This window comes from Puma concolor, chromosome C1 (genome assembly GCF_028749965.1).
Source record: "Puma concolor isolate L17-30 chromosome C1, mPumCon1.1.hap2, whole genome shotgun sequence".
NCBI classification, from domain to species: Eukaryota; Metazoa; Chordata; class Mammalia; order Carnivora; family Felidae; genus Puma; species Puma concolor.
Window position 1 is genome coordinate 15,415,891 of NC_141674.1, and position 21,786 is coordinate 15,437,676.

Sequence of the window (21,786 nt, forward strand, 5' to 3'; positions counted from 1 at the left end):
CTTACTCCTGTAAGATCCTTTTCCACCAACTCTAGAGGGCAGCCAAGATAAGGACAGTATCAAACAGAACAGGTGATGATCTACTGTGGTTATATTATCATCAAATTCTGTCAAAGTATTTACTGCCTGAAGAGACACAATGCTATTGAGTTGTATAGAGCAAGAAAAGCAGATACGGTCAGAGTTTCCCCACAATTCTAACAGTTTACTATATGTGAGTCCTTTTCTTGGCACTCTTTTCCAACTCCTCTGCTGGGGTTTTTAACCACTCTGTTTACAGTAACTGCGATTACAGCTGATTCAAGGAGGATTCGGAATAGCAGTAAGACTATCTTCTTCAGTGGTTTAAAAAAAGAAACGATATTACTGTTAATATTACTGCTAATATTAACGTGTAGCTGAACTCAATAAAACACAAAATTTGTGGTTATGTAGACATGCTTTTTTTAATACACTAAGATTTCAGCTTTGAAGCAATGTAGAAAAATGTATTCATATATGCACACTAAATAAGAGTGGAGATTTATATAGCACTTACTACCTACCAGCAACCACTCAAAACCTTTTACATATATATTAAATTATTCTCACAACACACCTCTAAGGCAGGTACTATTATCACTCCCATTAGATATAAGGGAAAATTGAAGGACTGGAGATCAAGTACCTTACTAAAGGTCTCCTATCCGGAATTTAAACACAGTCAGGTTTAGGTCTCTAACTTTAAATGTTACACACTCCACTTCTCACGAAGTGGAACACCCCTCATATTTTCCAACAACTGTCAGTCAGAAGACATTTTTTCAGAGGCTGCACGGATGTGTTGAGACCTTTATCCAATGCACTAAGGGCTGCATATCCCTCAACCAGAACTGATTCCTGGTAAGAAAAATGCTCCATCGGTTACTTCACAAAATTCATGCTTATTCTTCAGGAAAACAAATTTCTTCTACCTATAAGATTCTAATTCTCTATCTCCCTTAAAGTAACTGATACCTGTTCATATGCTTTTACATGCTTGGTACAACATTTAACAGACCTACTTTTACTCAATCTCACTGCATTAAGATTTTTACAGGGGCAGGCGATCTGGAGCTTATTTTTCCCCTTTAAGAAGTTCCTTCCGACCCTCCTTCCCTCGCTCCCCACTCCCGCAGCATGTGTGTGCAGACACACACAAGATTCTAGTATCAATAGAACTAGAAAAGGTGTAACGGCTGGAAAAACAAAGACATAAAAAGAGATGAATTCTCTTTTTTGCACTCTCTCCTAGCCATTCAACTGTGAATTTAGATTATGATTTAATAGTGGGACAGGAAATTTAAAATCTGTGGGTGGGCATGGCAGAAAACCACAGGTTATGAAAAAGAAGGTGTAAATGTGAATGGGCCTTCCCAAACTGCTTGCAATGCTTCAGAATCCCTTTGCCTGTCTAATGAGTGATGAAGAATCATTAAAAGAATCAAACTCACCTGGATGTGAGGACAGTACAGGCCATTTAATCTAACCACATACCTACAGTTTAAATCTCTTATATGAAATGGCCTTGAGGTTATGAAACTTGAGCAACCCAAGACACAGTTCCGTTTCATTGTTAAATGGAGTTCTGACACAGCAGAGGTCTTCCCTTCTACTGGCTCTAAATTTCTCTCTCTGTGTCATCTACCCTCTGGTCCAATAACTATTCCTAAAATCACATCAACGTCAAATCCTTCTACCATGGTAGTTATCTGAAGACAGCCATCACTGCCAACTTTCACACCGTCTACTTTTTGTTCAAAGCCAATAATTACCCTCCACGTTCTATCCCTTGAACCAAGATTCTGAATTCTCTCTTCAGGTTTCTCTCAATAGGTTTCCACTGCTCCAAGTCTGACTAAATAGAGAACCAAACACAACTATCCAGGTGGCGTCTTCCCAGAACATACCTGGCTTCACTCAATAAATGTATCTGTTGCTAAATGAAAGAGAAACATCTGTCTCTGATTCTGGCTGACTACATTTCTACTAATAAAACCAAGAACAACAGAAGAGCTTCTGTCAACCACATTTTACTACTGATTGGTACTGAGTTACATACAATCTTTTAAAAACCCTTCAGTCTTCTTTACATATATCCTAAAAATAAGTCATGCTCTTCACTTTTGTATGTACTCATAAAGAGGTGTTCTTGTACAGGAACATACAAGGGAATCTTGCATATTGTTCTTTTGAAAATTTATCTGGCAAATTTAGGGATGCCTGGGTGGCTCAATTGGTTGAGCATCCAACTTCGGCTCAGGTCATGATCTCACAGTTGGTGAGTACGAGCCCCACATCAGGCTCTGTGCTCCCGGCTCAGAGTCTGGAGCCTGCTTTGGATTCTGTGTCTCCCTCCCTCTCTGCTCCTACCCCACTTGCACTTTGTCTCTCTCTCTCAAAAATAAATAAACATAAAAATTTTTTTAAAAATTAAAAAAAAAAATTAACTGGCAAATTTCAACCCATCATTTCAGACTGTAGAGATACTTTTAGAGTCTGAATATATCATGCAGTGTCAAAACCACATAAGCATCAGCAAATTTGACAGGCATATCATTTAACCAAGTCACTGATGAAAATGCTGAAAAAGACTAGGTTAAGAAGGGAGGAATTGTGTACAACACAAGTATCATCTCCAAACTGGATTTCAATCTGGGTTAAAAGTCCTTTGGGGCGCCTGGGTGGCCCAGTCGGTTAAGTGGCCGACTTCGGCTCAGGTCATGATCTCGCGGTCCGTGAGTTCGAGCCCCGCGTCAGGCTCTGTGCTGACAGCTCGGAGCCTGGAGCCTGTTTCAGATTCTGTGTCTCCCTCTCTCTCTCTGACCCTCCCCCATTCATGCTCTGTCTCTCTCTGTCTCAAAAATAAATAAACGTTAAAAAATACATACATACATACATACATACATAAATAAATAAATGTCTTTTATCTTCCAACTGTCTACTAATACACCAGGAGGATGGCAAAGAAAAGCATCAGCCCTCATTTGAGGTAGTACTTTGGGAAGCTCCAAAGGGCTAAGGCACATTTAAAAGAGAGGCTAAATTTAGAGTACTTGTGATAGCCGACTTCCACTGAAACATTCCAGAAGCCAGAGGAAAAATGTTACCTCTTAGAAAATCCTTCTACAGATGTGATAATGATATCATTACCAAAAGTTTCCTGGACACATTAGTAATAATTGTTTTTTGAAGATGCTGGTAATTATATCACTTCTCATGAATTCCCCTTTCTAAAATCATCAAAAGACAAGGGGATCTCTAAAATCTACATAACACCTCGAAGTTCTCATGGGGCGCCTGGGTGGCTCAGTTAGTTAAGCATCCGACTCTTGTCTCAGGTCTTGATCTCACGGTTCACGGGTTCCGTGCTGACAGAGCGAAGTCTGCTTGGGATTCTCTCTCTCCCTCTTTCTCTGCCCCTGTCCTCTCTGTGCATGTTCTCTCTCTCTCTCTCTTTCTCTCTAAATAAACAAACAAACTTAAAAGGAAAAAAAAGTTCTCCGGTGGTGCCTGGGTGGCTCAGTCAGTTAACTGTCTGGCTCTTGGTTTTGGCTCAGGTCATGATCTCACGGTTCGGGAGTTTGAGCTCCAAGTCGGGCTCCACGTTCACAGGGTGGAACCTGCTTGGGATTCTGTCTCTGTCTCTCTCCCTGTTCTTTCTCTCAAAACAAATATATAAACTTAAAAAAAGAGAAAGAAAAAAAGTCACAGATTTCCATATATAATAAAAAAGTTTTAAAAAGAAGTTCTCTGAAAATTACCTATTCATTTTTAGCAACTAGAAAAATCATATTCAATCACATTAGTTCCCACGCGGGAAAAAAACTACTGAATACTAACTTGCAAAGCAATAAAAACCGTATCGAAAATATGCTTCTGAAACACCTAGCTTTCTGCAATTTATTGTTCAGCCTCCTGGAAGAACAGTAAGATTTGCAATTATGAATTTTTTAGATTAATATCTTCAAAAATTCTGAAGTACTCTGGAGAAAATAACAGTGCTATGATTTTCTGGCAAGTTACAAAGGGACAAGCAGTAAAGAGTCCACATAATGGGATATCACTCAAGTATCAACCAGAGATTCTACTGACTTACAATAATTTATAATGAAGGCTATTACATTCTAAATTCTTTGTGTATCTTCCCTGCATGTGGCCAATATCACATACTTCAACATTTCATTAAGAATTAGAAGATGTAAACCCTAGAGCTGAGTTTTCCAATACAATAGCCACTAGCCATATTTGATTACTTAAATTAACATTAAATTAAAAATTCAGTTCTTCAACTGCATTGCACAGTTCAAGTGCTCAGCAGCCACATGTGACTAGTAGCTACTATAGTGAACAGTACAGACACAGAACGTTTTCACCATCACAGAAAGTTCTATTAGAAAGTACTGCCCTACGCCTGGGTGGCGCAGTCGGTTAAGCGTCCGACTTCAGCCAGGTCACGATCTCGCGGTCCGTGAGTTCGAGCCCCGCGTCAGGCTCTGGGCTGATGGCTCAGAGCCTGGAGCCTGTTTCCGATTCTGTGTCTCCCTCTCTCTCTGCTCCTCCCCCATTCATGCTCTGTCTCTCTCTGTCCCAAAAAAATAAATAAACGTTGAAAAAAAAAATTTAAAAAAAAAAATAAATAAAAAAAAAAAAAAAAGAAAGTACTGCCCTAGAGGATTACGTCAGATGGCCGACAAAAAAACAAAAAACAAAACCCTAAGGATTCTGTCAGGAACAGAAGGTGTTCTGTCTGATCATAATGTAGAGTCTGGGAAAGGAACATCCTTGTAGAACACTCTACTCATAGGTAAAAATAGGCTGAGAAAAGGGAGAAGAAAGGCAGGCTGTCTTATTGCTAAAGAAAACTGACATTTACCAAGGATCTATTATGCGCAAGGGATCGTGACAGGCAGGCACTGGGATGCTCACAACACCCTTAGGAAATAGGTGCTATTGTTGTAATACTTCAATACTTTATCATTTATGAGCACGTTTTATCATTTCTCAGATAAGAAATCTGATGCTCAAAGTTAGTTTGCAGTAAAGCTAAGATTCCCCGTTATGCCAACTTCTAACCTATATTTTCTTTACTATCTCTGCTGTAACCTTACAATGCTTTTGTGAGTAAGGCACCAGATAAAATTGCCCATGACTGACTTAAACTCTGAAAAATCTAAGCACTGGTCATAAGACTGCATAAATGCTTGATCTGATTTCTAAGTAATATCCATTAAACTCTGATATGCCAGGTCTGGCCCCAGAGGCAAGCCCTAAGCCTTCATTTATTTTACTTTCCAAATTTAAGAAAGTGCCTAGAGCAATACAAATATTTCTCTACCAGAAACTAAGACTTCAAATATAATAGCACAACTTTGAGTACAAAAACCTTTAAGGGTCATAATGGAAAAAAACACAACACAACAACATAAGCCAGCTGTTTTCTTTTAATCTTTTAGCAACAAGAACAGAACTACAACAGGAAAACACACACACAGTTTCAATGCTGGCCACCAGGTAACATATTTCCTTGATGCCCAATACTATTGTGTTTTATGAAGCTTTTATTTGTTTATACTAACTCCAATTGCTCTGAATATGGCATATTCTCCAACACTTGTCAATACTATGTGAACTAAAATCACGTATCGACACACCGCAGAATATTTTTTGTTTTATGAACACTCTTAAATACCAATTCCCTGGTCTTTCTCAAAATGCAAAGACTACTCAGCCGTAGTATAAAACCAACACTTGATCCCTGTTGTGAAACCCAAAAGTAAAATAAGGACAGGAACACAAGTAACTTCAAACCACAACTACACAAATTTCAGCTACCAAACATGAAAATAACACAAGTCAGAATCTACATTATACCAAGTGACTTGTTTCACTTATGAGTGTACGTTCTGTTCTGTTCTTTCAGTTTCTAATTACCTTGGGATTTTCAAACACCAGAGTAAAAATAGTTGACATATTTCTCAAGCCAAGGGTGTTCGCATATAAAATTACTTAGTACTTCTTTCACCCTTGAAGAAAACTGTTATTCTAATCTAAAGCTGTCTTCGGACTGCAAAATGCCAAAAAGAAAAGAACATCCTAATTAACCTGAAGAATTTCTGCAAAAGCCAAAAACTAATGACACTGGAAGAAGACATGGCTGACATAATTCTAACTAGAGCATGGTATCCCTGACTAGAAGGACTAAATAAGAACACTGGCTGGCCACACATAAACATATTCTAAATAAAAGTAGTCCCAAGAAATACATTCTGTAACAGTTTCTTGGTTCTATTAAACTAAAAAGATTTGCTATCCAAAATCTTACATGTTTCATTTCAATTCAGGTACTTCACTTTGTACAAAGAAGAAAAAAATATATATATATATAGGTCCTAGATTACTAGCCTGGACAATCATGTTTTCTTTTCACAAGCAATTACCCGCAACTAGCTTATCGAAACAACAGTTACTTATTTTCTTCATAATGTTCAGAGAAACAATTGTTACTAAGCATTCACAAAAAGTTATGTATTTACTGTTGGACTTTGGAAACAGCAATCATAGGAACATCATCCAGCATCAATCAAATTATTTTCTGAAAAAAGATCAAAGCATGAAAGGATATGTGATCAGAAAGGGAGCCACTGATGAACAATGCAATGCAATAAAGGAAAAGTGAGAAACATATTCACTAATTCTAACTCTCAATTTAATGCTTTCTGGTCAAAGGAAACCACCATAACTGAAAAAACCACTTGTGCCTTCAATTCACAACAAACCAAAACTAATATAGGACACAGATGTTTTCCCTTTAAAAACGTATTCTCTGTAAACCACTCAATGTTTTTCATTGTACTGATTTCACTATACAAGTCTCTACGTACGGTTTTGTCTTATGAGCATCTCCTCTATGAACCTCTAACTGTCGTTAGATCTGAGGAGATCATTTTAAATACCGACTTCAGCCAGTGATTCTCAAATGAGAAACAGTATCACCTCCACTGGGGTTATTTGGAAATGTATGAAGGTGTTTTTGTTTTGTTTTTTAATTGTCACTGGGGAATCCGACTGGCACTTAGAGCCCTAAGGTTGCCTAATGAACTGTAATTTACAGGGAAGCTTTTCATAACTGGTGATCCCACCCAAAATGCCAATATCTATTCCACGGTGAAACAAACCAAACTAGTCTGTACATCTATGGACCCAGAAGAGCGAACTCTTTCTAACATGCTCTATGCCGTTAATACTGGTTCAGGCAGCTCCTGCTCAGCAGTCGTCACTTCAACACCAAGCCCCTCCCTCCTCTAGTCCAAGGTCACTCATTACTGCTACTGCCTCAACCAAAGTCACATTATTTCCTTACTTAATTCTCTGTGGTGTAATGAAAAAATTCTAACTGGCATTTAGAAAGAGGGGAATGCCAGAGTAGAAACACCCAGATACCTAAAGTTTTTGTATCCAAAAGCAATGCTCTGTGTTTATGCTGCATCTCAAGAATCTATCTTTAAGAACTAGTGTCAGGAAGTCATTATCTTCCTTGTTGATGAATAAGTAATAAGTATACACACATACGTGATTCCAATTTTTTTAATGGTTAAAACACGCCATAATTTCACAAGTATCATCCTATAGCTAGATAAAGGACCAATCTGCCAATACTTTTTTGAGTGAGTCCTATTACACATGAAAAATGATTTTAGAACTGAAATCAACCTCTTGTCACAAGACTCCTTAAAGTTTTCCTTGGTTTTTGAAATGGAAGAACGACAAAGCATATCATAAGACTTCAGGCTCAGAAGAAAGTTCAGAAGACAGATTTTCCCAAAAAAGACTATTTGTAAAGGCTTAAATACAACATCCCCCTTTGAAGACCATCACTATTGAATAGAAATAATAGAAACATTTAGCCTTATATGAAGGAGTTCAAAAATGTTTTTACTTAAACAACAGTTTCTTTCTACTCTACTTCTTGAACAGAGATATCCCAGATTTTTCTGTTAGTGGTCTTACTGGATTGATCCCTGACTAAAATTTAAGCCTGGCCTCTATGGTCCTCGACTAAACATTTTTTAAAATTAATAATCAATCTTTTTAACTTAAGAGATTATCTTTTTTTTTAAATTATTAGTAATCTTACCCCATATATTCTTGGTATGTGCTAAACATTGCTAATCAGTTTACTTGCACTCCCTCATTTACTCTTCCTATCAGTCCTAAGATGGGTATTAATACAGTGCCCCTTTCACAAATGAGAAAACAAAGGCTGAGAGCAGTGAATAACTTACCCCAAACCACTCAGTTAATAAAGAAGAGTCAAACCTAGGTCTAGCTGACACCAAATGCCAAGCTCTTCAAGTACTTTAACAATACTGTCTGTTGATACTAAAAACTACCCGAGTTTTATTTCTTCATCTAATCCAAAGAACTGCCATCCACTTCATACAATCACCTCGGAGTTCTCCTGCAAAGTGTCTTTGGAATCTCAGATTTTGCTTGGCTTTTACATCCTCTAACTTGGAAAAACTGTATTTTGAGAAACAGAGCCTTGTATTAAATCACGGGTAGACAAAGAAATCCTTTAATGAAACAATGTCCATTTACTCAGTAGTAAGAATTCTAACTATGATAACACAGGTAAACACTGGTAACTTTTCTCTTGCTTTATCAAACCATATTATATTGCATAATAATATTAAAAACAGCTACCACTTATTGACTGTTCACTTTGTGTCAGATGCCTTAGGAATCTTATCTCTAATGTAAAGGGTATTTATCCCCATTTTACATAGGAGGGAACTGAGGCTCAGAAAAAGATCTGGTTAAAACAGCTGGTTACATGATAATATGGTGGTAATAAGAACCCAGATCTGTACAACTCTAAAGTCTATGCCCTTTCTACTATAGCAGAAGAAAATGTTTCAGAACACTCTATCAAAAACTACTCGGAGGGAAAAGCCCTGCAAAAGTCTTTTTCTCCCCAAACCACCTCCTCTAGTATATTCCTGCTAAATAAATTAGTGTTAGTGGATACATTTTTGGATATTAATTTAAACAATCACTTCATTTAAAAGAACCAACAGGCTAAAGATAATTCTCTATGCAGCAAACGAATATATGTTATTGTTAACCGGATATTAGATTTCAGTTAGCAACTGAGAGTAAGTGGTTTTAGAAATACTAATGCTATTTTATACACATCAATACAAGTTACATCAGAATGTTAACAGAAAACCCTTAGAATGTTGCCTGTTCCACTCAGTTAAATGTAAACAGTACAGATACCCACAAAATCGGGGGGGGGGGGTTAATTTATCAAAAAAATGTCAGGGTTCTCTACATTCAGAGCAATTATTTTGAGGGAAAAAACTCCCATCAACAGAAGGGAATGGGTCTGTTACGCACAGAGTGCTGTGAGGTTAGTGAAGGATGAGAAGAGGACCCCACGAGGCTGCAGCTCCTGGAGAGAGCAGCGGAGCGGCCCCTGGAACGGCAGCATTCTCAGAGTCAGCAGCTACTGGCACCCCCGCCTAGTATTACGGGTGATAGTGAAGGGGCAAGGGTACAGTACCTGATGATGGGCAGGTCGAGGCCCCGCTGCAAACTGAGAAAAGGAGGGAAAACAAACACAAAAGGAAAGGCACAAAGAGTCAGAAACACCACAACAAAAACCAAAATGTCACACAATATGCCAAAAGAAAAAAACCCACGAGAAAAAAAAACCAAAACACAAACAGTCAAAGCTTTGCTGCAGGACAGTGACAGACAGGTACTAAGATTCAACAGGTTAACACCACTACCAGGTATAGTTTGTCATTTATCAGCTGGGAGAGAAACAGCTAAGCTGTTAGGCACGTAAGGGTATCCTTCTGATAGGAATAATTAAAAACAACAACAACAACAACAACAAAAAAAACCCCTAAAATAAAAAGAAAGTCTGAAATACTAAGTGGTTATATTAAGACAAACATGAAAAAGTCAAGTATGCTTATGCAATTGATATAGCTGGAGGAAATGAGAAAAGCTTTTATATTACAAGAAATAGCCAGGAGGTAATTAAAATGTCCAACAGGAAATAAAGAATGTTAAAGGACTGATTTCAAATTTACTTAAGTTTAATGGGGTATCTCATACATGAAATGGAAATTTCAGTATCTTCCTTTATTTCTTAAAAAAAATTTCATTTATATATCTATAAATATATAAACATATTTATAATATATAAATATGTATTTAAATATATAAATAACTACATATATATATTTAAATACAATTAACTAGTAAAGTTTAGTATCAGGCATACGAAAGCAAACAGCTGGTAAAGAATATCACTCTCCAACATGATTAATCAAAGTGGTACTATTATCAGCTCAAGAAGAAAAAAGAGTGAAAGAAGTCAAATCTCTCAATCACTGTTTATACACAACAGCACAACACTGTACATATGCACCTACTGCTATCTGATACTGAGAATAAAAACAAAACAGAATATAACTCCTTAGCTAAATACCGTGCTTGAAAGCAGATAATATATATTCCAACACCTAATTTCCCTAACTTAGAATGAAAGAAAAAGGTCTTCCACCCATAAAATTTTACATACTAAACCTCTAAGATCAAATAATTCTTCATCAGAGCACTAACTTGCCTTCCAATGTGATTTTACTAAAAAGGAGAGAGAAAACTTTTCAGGACATAGTGTCTGGACTGGCTACTAATGCATTAACTATCTAAATAATAAATATTAACCACCCTCTTTAGTAGTGAAAACAAAGTATTTACAAAGCGGTTTTGAAAAGCAAACCACACAAGGCTTTACTTTAATACATTTAAGGAACTAAAATCTATGTCTTCAATTATTTTCTTTCCTAGACTAGAGCCATCCTTCGGTCAACTCATCACTACAGGTGAATCAGACTAAAGATTAACTAGGAAACAATCCCTCAGACTCAGAATTCAAATTACGTGCAAAAGATTTGGAATTATTTCCCCAACTGCCATTATTTCATGTAAATAATTTTCAACTACATGCAGTGGAGCTCATGCCACAGAGTAGGAGATGGCTGAAGACTGCTCTACCAAGAATTCACCCTGGAGACTAAAACACCACCTATTATTCAAGTAATGAAATGTGTTTTAAACACATTTTGAAGTTATTCAGCATAACTTAATGAGTTCTTGATGACCTACATGATTAGACTGTGTTAGGTCAGCCATTATATTTGTGAATTATTGTAAAATCGTTTTTCAGAATGATGACAATGGCAGCTATACTCTTCTTGCAGAACATTTTCTCTTCACAGAAACTGAGGTCTTCTATTTGCAGTTTTCCAATTATGAAAAGAAAGCAGATCATACCTCTACTACGGACATCAAGTTTCAAGAATAGGCAATACCACCCATGTGGTATGAAAGTAGGGGGTGGAAGTGAGATGTTTCTTCATGACACTTTTGAAGAAAATGGGAAAGAAGGGCCATGTTAAAAAATTAACCTGAGTACAGCAGTACCTGTCTTATCACTGTTCCACAGAAAGGTCCCATTTCTAAGGCTCTAAAATAAAAGTTGCAACTTCATGTATTTGGAAGGTCCAGTCAAAAGATAACTTTCTATGAACAAGAGGAGTACCTTATAAAATTACACATATACTTCAAAAAAACAAAAAACAAAACAAAAACAAAACAAAACAAAAAAAACAACCAACACAAGTTAGTGGGAAAGTACCCTAGTCTATTTTGCACTAGTCACCATTGGCTATTGAGTTTTTCATTTGGAATGACAATAGTCTTAGTCCTGTGGGTAACTGTAAGCAACAGAACAAACTGTAGTCGCTGCTGGCTCATATTAAAAATAGACACATTCATTTCTTTTTTTTTTTTTTCTTTTTACAAGGGGTCTTTAAGATGGTGAGGACTGTAGATATTAAAGAAAGCAGCTTTCTGTGAACTTGGATCCAATGTTAATGCCACCCACCCACCCACCCACCCACTCACTCACTCACTCTTCTGTGCACAGTTGGCAACAGGGCATGGCCAACATAACACTGATGTATCTTTGGCACTTAGCACTACAAAACAGAAAAATAACCAGTGGATACAGGTTACTGAAAAAACCAAACTGTTACCCCTCTTCCAATTAGGCATTTAATAGTTTCACTATTTTAGAGGCTATTTAAAAATAAACTATTGTTTAAAGAGTTCCAGTACAACCAGAAAACGGGACAGATAGGTAACTAATCAGTACGTTTTTGCTTTTAAACAAGAGTTTCAACAATATGAATTTAACTAAGATACCAGGCATCAAATAGAAATATGGACAAAAAGATAACCTGAAAGAGGGCAGGGGCCACTTGAAGCCACTTGGATTGCAAAGGCAGCTGTCCAGGGAAGAACAGAATAGCCTAAACTGTGCAATTGCCAATGGCCCATTAATGCAGAAATAGAATGGAGTAAGCTTTAGCTGCTCTACAAAGCCATGGGAAGGGTCCCTTCCTTAGTGCAACAGCTTACCTCTCCTCACCAGTTGGGATAGCTGTGGGATGGATGAGACTAGACTATGGCAACTTGGGATGTAAAAGGAAAATGCAATCCTGTGAAATTCCATATCCCATCTTCACCCTCCCAGCACCAACACAAATGAAATAAAGAAAACTGGACCCAAAACAACAAGCAAGAGTAGTCTTGGGTTTGCTAGTCTTGCACTTGTTTTGGGATATGTAATGGAATGTTATGTGTGTGGTTTTTAGTAATGGGGGTGGTAATGGTCACTAGCAGAGCAGATGGCAAAAATTGCATAGAGGATAGTATCTGAAGAGTTTATGACCACAGAAAAATGGCTGACAACTACAGACAATTTCCTCTTTGATATTCAATTATAAAATGGAAAGAGGGAAAAAGAAGCGTTGAAATTTATCTTTTAAAATCAAATTTATCTGAAAGGGATATCCCTCTTTGAGTTTAAAATAAAGAAACATCTAAACCCCAAATTACTCCTGTCTAATTCCCAATCAAGAAGACCCACCCAATTTGTTATTCTTCTCCCCACTATGCCTGGCAGAAACTGCCATGCTAGGTTAGACTTTCAGAGAAGAAGCCATCAGAGCATTTCTGTTCATCAGCCAATAAATGGATGTGGTCAAAAATAATGAGTGCCAGAGGCACCACTGCCTGCAAGAAGTACAGTTTGTTATATTGCTTACAATGCAGTATTTTATCCAGCCTCTTCCAGCCAAGGACCTGTAAACGGGAGTCTGTTCCAAAACCTTCCTCCTCTTCCAGTTGTCTGTGCAATGTATTGGCACTGTTCTGCTGGGCTGTCAAAAAAACTGGTTTAGAGATGCAGCTCTTCAGTCAGGTTTTGCGCCAGTTCTAACCATGTAAATTTCTTTTCTTTCAATAATTATAAATGGGGGTGGGGGTGGGGGTGAACAGGGCCATAGAATTCTTTGCAGTAAGAGCTTACCATAATGTCCCGTGTTTAATGACTATAAGCAGGGCCTATCTAAAATTAACCTGGTGAGATCTCAGGCCCACTCCAAGTAGTAAAGTATGCACATCCCCAAACCACTCTCAGAACACAACTTGCATCAGACATCTTGTTGATCATTTCAGCAAAAAAAGAGACAAGCAAACAGGCAACTAGGACCAAAGTCCCACCTCTTTAGAATGGTTCTTCCACCCTCTGGGGAGAACCAGGATCTAAGAACAGGTATTGGAGAAGAGGACAACAGGGAAAAGGAAGACAGAAAGAGGGTAAGAAAGAGATTATATTTTGGTGCAGTCTATGATCTCTAGTTTGTTGAGCAATCTTTCATACATTTCAACATTTCTCAGTTCATGCATAAAACCAAATGAATAGAAGCTAATGCAATGAAATACTCCAGTACTACAGGCAAAAAAAAGCAGGGGTGGGGAACCAAAAGAAGATACCTGTATTCTGAGGAAAACACAGAGCTGAGATACAAGTAGGGATGTGAGATACAATGTGAGATGTTACAGAAGCACCTTCTGGCAAAATCTAATCATGCAGGGCAGGAAACGACGTTCTAAGGAATGGACAGCTGAAGCCACTATATACTTTTGTGAAACAGAAGGATGAACCTTGAATAAATTCTCAGGCTTTGCAATATTTATTGCAATCCATGTAAAGGATGAGCAAAGAGGATGATAGCATTTTAATTTGTATGACAATTTATTTACCATCTGAAAAAACAAATACACCACTGGTGTATGTCATGCATATGTCCAAACTGTCAAATGATTAGAACTGACCTAGTGACACTGATTTAGAACTATTACTTCCCAAACCACCGGAATTTGCGTCTAATTAATGAAATTTAATTTACTTCTAAAATCACTGTGCTTTACTCTCTTTCTGAATTTTCAACAGTATAACAAATTAAGAGCTGAAATGAAGTGAACTTGAATGCAACCAGATTTTTTTTAATATCATGCCACAGGAAAGTAAAAGAAGATATAAAGCTCCATTTCTTCTTTTTCTTAATTTAAATTATTCCTTATATTAAAGGTCTGAAAATGCAATGCTAACCGATAATAGTAATATTATGATGATAATGATTAATAACAATAATAAAATAAATTGGCTTTGGAACAAATATCTAAAAATGAGAAAAAAAATTAGCCAAAGGAACCCAAGCTATTAAAAACACAAACTTAGATGGAAAATATTATCTAGAACAAGCTTCTGCTTACTTACCGGAGAACGGGTTTGAGGTTGTGAATTCATTGTCTGAGGGGCTTGAGGGTATACCAACGTGGTTGGACCTGCATTCTGTCCAGAGGGATATGGGGTCTGTCAAAAAATGGCAGTAACAATATCATATTTTGAATATATATGGCATGGTAACTCAAATTATTAAAAAGAAATTGACAGATGTATTCATTAGTGTGGTTTCTATCTGTACCACAATATGGAGCAATTCACGATCAGAGCAGCATCTGCGACAGGTTACCTAAAACCTGATAAGGAGACATCTGCAAACCAATGACTAGGTACAATTATTTGATAACTGAAATACAAAGAGCGCTCACTATCAATTCATCTATTTCTGAAATGGACAGATCATGCCACAACCAAAATCAAACATAGCTGAAAGAAATTGTTAACGCTGTGATGAGCTTTCCAAAATACCCCACAAGCAAAGAAAACCATTGAGGAAGACATCCCAGAACAAATTAGCAGTTCACGAGGTTAACTGTTATGTTATTATGTTATTGCTGTTCTCTTCCACTGCTTACACCGTAATCCTTTTATAGGACCTTTTTTTTATTTTTACATAAAAATCTACAGAAAGTTGGAAAAAAGTGTGACTTAAGTGGTAATATTCACTAACTTACCACAAGTCTTCTGAAAAAGGAATATAAACGTTTTATTATAAACCCATGTTAAATGCTACAGACTAATATTCTACGTGCTACTGACTTCAGAAAAAAACAATACGTGTAACATGTTTAAAATGAAATACTACGCAGTCGGTTAAGCGTCCGACTTCAGCCAGGTCACGATCTCGCGGTCTGCGAGTTTGAGCCCCGCGTCAGGCTCTGGGCTGATGGCTCAGAGCCTGGAGCCTGTTTCCGATTCTGTGTCTCCCTTCCTCTCTGCCCCTCCCCCATTCATGCTCTGTCTCTCCCTGTCCCAAAAATAAATAAACGTTGAAAAAAAAAAAAAAAAAAAAAAAAAAAAAAGAAATACTAGCAAAAGCAATGGACACAGGACCTGAATTCAAATACTAACAACTGCCACTTACTTGGGCAAGTAACTTACCTCTCCCATGAATGTAAAAAGAAATAACACACCTACCTCATAAGGAAGTTGCTAAGATTAAATGAGGTAACGTCACTTTTACTATATGGTCATTCACGTGTTATCACCATGGTGCCAATTTTACACGTGAAATCAAGGATCAGAAAATTCTAGTGTTGGGGCGCCTGGGTGGCTCAGTTGGTTAAGCATCCAACTCTTGATTTCAATTCAGGTCATGATCCCAGGGTCATAGGATCGAGCCCCATATCATACTCTTTGCTGACAGCATGGAGCCTGTTTGGGATTCTCTCTCTCTCTCTCTCTGCCCCTCCCCTCTTCATATGTACTCTCTCTCAAAATAAAAGAAATAAACTCTAAAAGAAAGAAAGAAAGAAAGAAAGAAAGAAAGAAAGAAAGAAAGAAAGAAAGAAAGAAAGAAAGAAATTTCGAGTGTGTTATCCAAGGTAAATAAGTAAATGATACCTCTAGAAAGTATTCTAACTTTGCTTTAAAAGAGAATTCTACAATTTTTGGCATCTGCTGACCTTTCAGTGAAAGTTTGGCTGGGATTAACAATTTAAAGCAACTGGCTGAAGGGCCCCTCCCGGGCTGGCTATATATCAGTGGAGCATGTGTCTCTTCATCTCAGAGTCATTAGATCAAGCCCCACATTGGGGAGTAGAGATCATATAAAAAAATAAAATCTTTGAAAAGTTCATCATAACTTTCAAATAATGAAAACGCAACAACATCAATGGGAAAAAAAAAACAATTTTTTACTGGACGAAGAGGATAGTTTGCAATCTTCCAGTATGGTAACCTAATTATACCCATCTCTATAACTGACATTAAGGTTCCAGATCAGGTTAATTTCCCTTTTCACTATAGTTCTACTCAATCTGGCCACAAATTGAAAATTATGACTGCGAGTATCTCACATCTATCAAATAGGTGATAATTTCATCAGATATGACCCAAGAGTTATCCATGGTTTCTCATCAAAGATAATTTTTAGCACCGTTTCAAACACTAAGTTTACATATATGTACGTTTCATACTCAAACTCTGGAAGGCTGGAGTAAATTTAACGTAAAGTTAATGTAAAGTTAACGTAAAGTTAACTTACGTAAAATTTAACGTAAAGTTAAATTTAAAGTTAACTTTCTAATTCAAGTTTACAGTTTCAATTTAAGAGTGGTGAATGGATTTCTTACTAACTCTGGCTGCACTCAAATTTGAAAACTATTTCATCAAGTTCAATTACAACATTTGGATACAGTTGTAAAATACAACATCAATTTCATTCTTTATCAAATTAAAGAAAGTGACCAAGTGTTAAGAAATTCATATTCTCAGTGGTAAGGCTTATTGGTTTTAGGAAATCTTGACACTTTATTCTCAACAGTTAGTTGGTGTTGTTTGAAGCATAAGCTTCAGACTATCAAGATTCTAAATACAACATTGAGATGTAGGACTTACAAAAACATAAAGAAATGTTCTCTCCTTCTATACTTCAAAAAGTTGGGTGAGAATTTCGTCCTCTCACAGCTAGAGTACTACAGAAAGGAAGAACAGCCCATTTTCCTTTCCACAGAGGATGCTGAAAATTTGCACCCTGGCCATTTTTGACCTTATTCAAAATTTTCACAAATATCTCCAACACTGGAGCCATCTAAGACAACACACCTACAATTAACTGAAAAAGCAGCATGTGAATTACCATTCAGGCACAAGTTCTTTCATTCGTTAATAGCACCACTCCTGGCAACACAAATTGCTGGTTCCCTGTCAATACTGGGATTGTATCATTGCTCTTAAAATGATTATTAATAAAAGAATTTCTTTTCCTTTAGCTTGAAATTGCTCTTTTAAACAGACAAACACATAATCAAGTTCTTCTTCTACTCAAATTGTATGTATGCCAAGAGCAGATTCGTATTCTACAAATTTTCATGTAAATGCAAGGCACACATAACATCTGATGACAGCCACACACAGAAGCGATTCCTCTTTCACTATGTCCGCCATTGTGCCGTTAGCAGTACGTGATTTTACTAGAGGCACTGATAAAGGAAGTTTGGCAATTGCTCACTTGGCTTTCTCTCAGAGGGTTATTCCACTCTTTATGCCTGGTTTTACAAATTTCCTAGGAATGATATAACTAACTCGTACCTGGTGCTGCTGTGAAGGGCGCAGCTGTGAAGGCTGCTGCTGTGCTTTTTATCTCTTTTCTGCATTTCTAATGACACAATTCAACAAGTTTACTGATCAAGTCATTCTGGAATAACCTGTTTAATTTACTACTATACTTTCTTGAAAAATAACACAAATATTTGAATAGGAACATTCTATGAACAAGTTTCATGGTATCAAATGAAGAGAGAACTCAGGACGGATCAGTGGAATATCATTTCAGTGGTTGTCACTGGTTTTTCATCTCCTTTCTCTTGTAATACTTTCAAAGGTATCACAAAGACTTACTTCTCCAAGGATATATACATGAATAATTTATATTGAAGCTGCTATCAGTTCACTGTCCAAGTTTACTTGCATTCTCATTTTCATTACTTTTATGTTTCTTCTTTTTTTATTCTTTAATGTTTTTATTTATTTACTTACTTATTTTCTGAGAGAGAGATAGAGTGAGTGGGGAAGGGGCAGAGAGAGGGAGGCACAGAATGGGAAGCAGGCTCCAGGCTCTGTGCTGTCAGCCACAGAGCCTGATGCAGGGCCCGAACTCAAGAGCCAGGAGATCATGACCTGAGCTGAAGTCAGCTGGTCATCCGACTGAGCCACCCAGGGACCCCTTCATTACTTTTATGTTTCAAAGAACACTGATCCCTTTATATTAACTTAGGGAAATAAGAACACAACAGAAACAATTAGCAAAAGATGTTAACTGACTGTTAACAGAATGCCAGTAAAGACAAGCCAATCAAAATAGTCTTTGTGCTTCAAACATAACCTTAAAGTCCATAATAACTATTTAAGAAACAGTGATGTGGATAATTAAAGATAAAAATCTGAGAGTAAATTCCATTACAAGACAGGACACACTAACACAGCATCATAGGAGCAGATGTGATCATTTTTAATATATAAGTATGTAAAAAACTAACAAGGATTTTTAATTTTTGCCACATATGGCAATGAACTTAAGCCAAGAAAAAGAATTAAAACAAAACATTTATAGCTCTTACTATGTTTTAGGCACTATTCTGAGCACTTCACATATAACTCTGAGATGAAAGGTTATTCCTCCTAAGACTCCTCCTTCACCTGAAACAAATTCTGACATAAAGCCTAATAAATTCAATACTGTGCATGTGTGTGCGTGCACATGTAAATCTGATTGAAAAAGTTGCCACAACCTTCCAAAGGGCTATTAGATAATACCAAATTTTATTTAAAATTTTCTTTAATTTTAGAGATAGAACGCAAGTGGGATAAAGGGCAGAGGGAGGGAGAGAGGGAGAGAGAGAGAGAGAGAGAGAGAGGGGGAGAGAGAGAGAGAGAGAGAGAGAGAGAGAGAGAGAGAGGGAGAGGGAGAGACAGCGATAGCGACAGAGACAGAGACAGAGACAGCGACAGAGAGAGAGAATACCTTAACCAGGCTCCACGCTCAGGATGGAGCCCAACGCAGAGCTCGATTTCAAGACTCTGGGATCATGACCTGAGCTGAAATCAAGAGTCAGATGCTCAACCAACCGAGCCACCCAAATGACCCTGAAATTATTTTAATTTTATTCCAGTATAGTTAACACACAGTGTTATATTAGTTTTAGGTGTACAATATAGTGATTCAAGAATCCTATATATTACTCAGTGCTCATCATGATCTACTCTTCATCTTTTTCCCCCTCTCTCACTCATCCCCCCCACCAACCTCCCCTCTGGTAACCTCTGTTCTCTACAGTAAAGAGTTGGGGATTTTTGCTTTGTCTTTTTTCTTTCTTTTTCCCTTTGTTTCTTAAATTCCACATGAATTCTTGTCTTTCTCTGACTTATTTCACTATTCATTCTGCTCTCTAACTCCACTAGTGTTGTTGCAAATGACAAGATTTCATTCTTTTTATGGCTAAATAATACTCCACTATACATATACACCACATCTTCTTTATCCATTCATCCATCAATGGACGCTTGGGCTATTTACAGAATTTGGCTATTGTAAATAATGCTGAGGGGCACCTGGGTGGCAAAGCTTCTGACTTCGGCTCAGGTCACGACCCCACAGTTCTTGAGTTTGAGCCCTGCGGCAGGCTCTGTGTTGACAGCTCCGAACCTGGAGCCTGCTTCGGATTCTGTCTCTCTCTCTGCCCCTAACCCACTCACGCGGTCACTCTCTCTCAAAAATAAACAAACGTTAAAAACAGTAATGCTGCAACAAACCTAAGTGTGCCTATATATACTTTTAGAAAGAAGGAAAAAGATAATCCCAAGCAGTGCAGAGCCCAATGCGGGGCTCAATCCCAGGAACCATGAGATCATGACCCAAGCTGAAATCAAAAGTCAGAGGCTTAACTGACTGAGCCACCCAGGCATCCTCTTACCACATTTTAAATAAGCTTATCCGTTTGACACACAGTTCCATTTCAAGGAAAAGATATATTCATAAGGGCAAAAAAAAAAAAAGTGGGGGGGAACATGCTAAATTTCTATGTTTTTCTAATGAATAAGTTAAGTATGTTATAGTCAGTAATGAGAGAATATAAATGCAGCCTACTTATATAGTTATGTTTGATATATAAAATAGAACATGTTCATAAGTGTATAAAGATAAGATGTCTTCCTAACCAAACTTAGTTTAGCATCAGCTGCTTCTGAGGAATGGGAGTTGGAAGGAAAGTATAGGATAAAACCTGTGGTTTTATTTTATATAATTCTGTACTACCTGTTTTTCGTTTTTCAAGAATCAAAAGAATTGATTACTTTTATAATAATTACATAATGAAAATAACCTCTATCCTCCACATTCCTCTTCACATCACAGAAAAAAACAAAGCAAAGCAGAAAATACAGTAGGAATTCTGTATTTTGAAAGTTCTATATATTTTTGGAACACAAAATGTCGTCTCATAAATCACAATTAAAACTAAGGCAACAATATTTATTGAAATCTAGCACAAAGGAGTCACTATATATAGCTATGGGCTATGTACATAAATGAGGGTGAGGATATATTGTTGCGGGCTTTTTAACCTTGAAGAACTTCCCAATTTAACCAATAAAAGATAGAGATATAAAACAATTTATTCAGCCATAGGCTATAATCTTTTACACTCATTAAAATAGATATAGAGCGGGGCACCTGGGTGGCTCAGTCGGTTAAGCGGCCGACTTCGGCTCAGGTCATGATCTCGCGGTCCGTGAGTTCGAGCCCCGCGTCGGGCTCTGTGCTGACAGCTCAGAACCTGGAGCCTGTTTCAGATACTGTGTCTCCCTCTCTCTCTGACCCTCCCCCATTCATGCTCTGTCTCTCTGTCTCAAAAATAAATAAACGTTAAAAAAAAAATTAAAAAAAAAAAAGATATAGAGCAACGTTTAATGATATGGAATGAATGGTACCAAGAATGTTGAAAGTAGCACACATATGGATAGAAGCTACTGGTAGCATTTCAAATCAGTAGGAAAATGCCCAGAATTACTTAATAAATTGTGTGGGGAAAAGATGAATATATACCGTCAGCTCATAGCACCAAAAAAATTCCATATTAATTTAAAATGTTGGAACGTAGGGGCTCCTGGGTGGCTCAGTCAGTTGGGTCTCCGATTTCAGCTCAGGTCATGATCTCGCAGTTTGTGGGTTCAGGCCCCATGTAGGGCTCTATCCTGACAGCTCAGAACCTGGAACCTGTTTCGGATTCTGTGTCTCCTTTCTCTCTCTCTCTCTCTCTCTCTCTCTCTCTCTCTCTCTCTCTCTGCCCCTCCCCCGCTTGTGCTCGTGCTCTTTCACTCTCTCTCTCCTCTCTCAAAATTAAATAATTTTTTAAAAATAGAAGTAAAAAATA

General features: G+C 37.4%; 1 protein-coding gene across 43 annotated transcripts in view; it reads right to left on the bottom strand.

Annotated features, from left to right (window-relative positions):
* Positions 1-21,786, bottom strand: part of EIF4G3 (eukaryotic translation initiation factor 4 gamma 3) — a 315,852-nt gene that overhangs the window by 143,042 nt on the left and 151,024 nt on the right. For 13 of the 43 annotated variants that reach the window (XM_086715898.1, XM_086715917.1, XM_086715891.1 and 10 more), the window contains 4 exons: positions 14,729-14,824; positions 13,669-13,710; positions 13,212-13,325; positions 9,587-9,619 (listed from right to left, as the gene is read on the bottom strand). In XM_086715898.1, the coding sequence (XP_086572024.1) occupies positions 9,587-9,619; positions 13,212-13,325; positions 13,669-13,710; positions 14,729-14,758 (219 nt within the window). In that variant the 5' untranslated portion in view covers positions 14,759-14,824. The remainder of the gene's footprint in view (positions 1-9,586; positions 9,620-13,211; positions 13,326-13,668; positions 13,711-14,728; positions 14,825-21,786) is intronic. The other 30 variants (XM_086715905.1, XM_086715928.1, XM_086715927.1 and 27 more) reach the window with 6 other exon arrangements.